At 38.1% G+C, this 2,969-nt stretch overlaps 1 protein-coding gene across 1 annotated transcript; it reads right to left on the reverse strand.

Annotated features, from left to right (window-relative positions):
- Positions 1–2,176, reverse strand: LOC142346014 (uncharacterized). Its single transcript, XM_075398492.1, has 2 exons — positions 1,755–2,176; positions 1–1,142 (listed from the first exon to the last, which is right to left on the reverse strand). The coding sequence occupies exons 1-2, from the start codon at positions 2,044–2,046 to the stop codon at positions 370–372; spliced, it is 1,065 nt and encodes a 354-aa protein (XP_075254607.1). The 5' UTR covers positions 2,047–2,176; the 3' UTR covers positions 1–369.
- Positions 2,177–2,969: the final 793 nt, after the last annotated feature.

A 2,969-nucleotide genomic window follows, 5' to 3' on the forward strand; every position in this document is an offset into this window, starting at 1 on the left:
TTGTCTTAAATTAAATTTGAATTACAAACGTTTGAACTAAATCAATCACAACTAAGCTAATTCTTGTCAAATATAACCGCCACATGGTATAAAATTTGAACCCAGAACATTTTAGTTTGAAGCATACAGAATTTTTATAAGGCCATTTTAGCCCGCATTTACAACTTTGCAAACTTAATGCGTACAAAAAGCCGCTACAACCCGGAATATTAAAGCCCCCAAAATCTCAAATTTACTTGTTCAAGGCTCAGATTATGACAATATTGTCGCCAAAAACTGATTTCAAACTGAACCCAGGAAACAGTTCTTTTCAAACAAAACCCAAAAAAATACGCGCCAATTATTAACAGCTAATTAACTTTATACAAATTACGATAACTTAACTTGAGAATTAAATTTTGTCAAAAGTTCCTGGAATTCATCGGCTACTTGTTGAGTTATAGTTTGAGTCTGCAACGAATTGTGACTGCTTTCCGAATTAGAAAATGACAGTCGGCTAATCATTGCTTCAATTTGAATTTCGTCGCTCGTCATTTTTACCGAACTTGAAATTGAGCTCTGTCCGCGTTGCGTAATGTTGTGATCACCACGTAATCGATTACATAATTGATCACGCGATGACGTAACTTCTTTCTGATGAACAAACTCTTTAATCATGGTTATTACGTGCACTAACTCATCTCGCAAATAGTCGCAAGCAACTTGACACTGTTGCAAATGGGTTAATCTATTTTGGGCTATTGTCAGCGCATTATTGCCCTTGGAATCGCATAAGTTAGGGTTCGCCCCTTTTTTCAACAAAAGGGTTATCGTGGGAATATTTCTGGACAGACTTGCCAGCATTAAAGGAGTGTTTTGATTAACATCTTTACAGTTAGGATTAGCACCGTTGTTTAGAAGCAGCTCTACAATTGTCGTATTGCCTTTGACACTGGCTAAATGCAGCGCAGTTCTTTGCTTGTCATCGCAGTTATCAGCGAGCACGCCTTCGTTTAAAAGCTCTTTAATAACTGGGATGTCTTCGGTTTGGACAGCTTTCCTTAGAAGACGGCCTTTGTATTCTTGACACCAAATATGGGCCATTTTCAGTCCCTCTAGTCGTCCCACGCGGTATTTCTTTCGCGAGGGTGCTTTCCTTTGACCTGGGAACAAAAAATAAGCTAATATTCAACATCCGAACATCATTTTGTATCATTGAGCAATGTGCTTTAAGAGAATTTCAATATCCGAATCTAATTGGCTAATAGGTCAACATTCCAGTCACCACATTTCTCATGTATAAAGACATATAGTAAACATTTAGATAAATATTGCGCCAAGCAGAAAAGAAAATTTTTGGGAGTTTTCTCAAGTTTGGTTGTGATAAATTCATATCCAGTCCCAAGAGCCGCTGAGACATGCCCATGGCCCGTGAGGCATGGCCAAACACGCTAAATACCCAGCTCTAAACCAGGAAATTGGGGGTTTATTGCAGCGGGTGTACTTTTCGTTGGGAGTTTATTTCCTATTTAGTGGAGTAGTCTCGAATTAAGTGGGTCCTTTTCCGAAAACTAAACAAATGCCCTAGATCACAATTAAGGATAGCTTTTGTTGAACGTTTAACAAAAGAACGTTTAGTTTTACATTACTTCAAGGGAGTCTTTCTATATTTATACAGGTCTTTCAACTAACTTGCCACCTCAAGAAAAAAAATCTTAACACAGCCCACTATTTTTATTTCAAATTTTTCAAATTGAAACCCAGAAACGACTAACTGTTTTGAGTTAGAGGTCCGCATTGCGACGTATTCTGCTGGTAACTTCCAAACTCCGGAATCGTGGCACAGGATGACGGGAAGGAACAGTCCAGCTGCTGTTGGTCTTCAATAGCCAGTTGCGCGATCAGGGGTGAGCAAATATCTGCCGACTCCCCGGAACCACAAAAGTCCAGAAAGAGCCTATCAGAAGGCAAGCTGTACTTAGGGGTCATCTGAACATTACTTGAATCGGGCGAACTTGAAGAATGTTGTGATAAAATAGCTGAGTCTGTAATTGTAGCACCCGCCATTGAACTGTACAAAACGTCTTTTAAGGCTTGAGGACAAGGGAGGAAATAATTGTGACCAACTTTGCATTAATAATTTAAGTTACCGATAAGCTTATCTGTAATCCAGATTTAATCTGTCAAGTTCCCATTTTCGCCTGAAAAATTTTAAAACTTTTTATCAGTGACTTAGCATTCGACGTAGCCTTTATTGCCTGGCTCAAAAATACTAATCGTTGGGCTCAGATAAGATTCCAGAATCGTTATTTTAATTGTTCAAACATAAACCGACTAACGTCGGACAAATTGCTCTCGAATGACAGGCGTGACAATTAATTCAGGGGTAGGAGTCTAGATAATTTTTTAATGTTTTTTTCTTTATGGGTGCAGGAACTTCCGACCAGGAAGAGATTCGCACTCACAACCTTCGGAATTCTTGACAGAAGCAGGCCCTTGTGATTAAGCGTGAAAAATTCTAGAATGTTCTAGAACAAAAACAGTCAAGAGAAATTTTTCTATTTAGAAAAAGACACTCAAGTTTAAAATAATTGATTTAAATTTCGTTCGAGAGCTATTAAAAAAGCTGAAAATCGATCATTATTGCATAGATTATTGTCTGACCTCCTGTTAAATATGATAACTACGATCAGAAACCTCTCCCAGGTCAAAAATTGTGAATCGAAATTAGGCACGTCTAGCCTCACTGCCCTCGTTTATTCACATTTAACTGCAAAATACTTCACTGCTACGCAATACATATTAAGTTCATCGACATCATATTGGGGAAAACGAAAGGGGAAAGTTTAACTTCAGGTTCTGCTCTTGTTACAATTACTCTCATGCAACTAAGTTATCCTAAGTATCCGGCCAAGAAGACAAAATATCACTGATACACTGATTGACCACAAACAGTGATTTCTGATACTCTTGATCACATATACCGAAAT

Source organism: Convolutriloba macropyga, chromosome 9, assembly GCF_964194025.1.
Source record: "Convolutriloba macropyga chromosome 9, txConMacr16.3, whole genome shotgun sequence".
Lineage (NCBI taxonomy): Eukaryota > Metazoa > Xenacoelomorpha > Acoela > Convolutidae > Convolutriloba > Convolutriloba macropyga.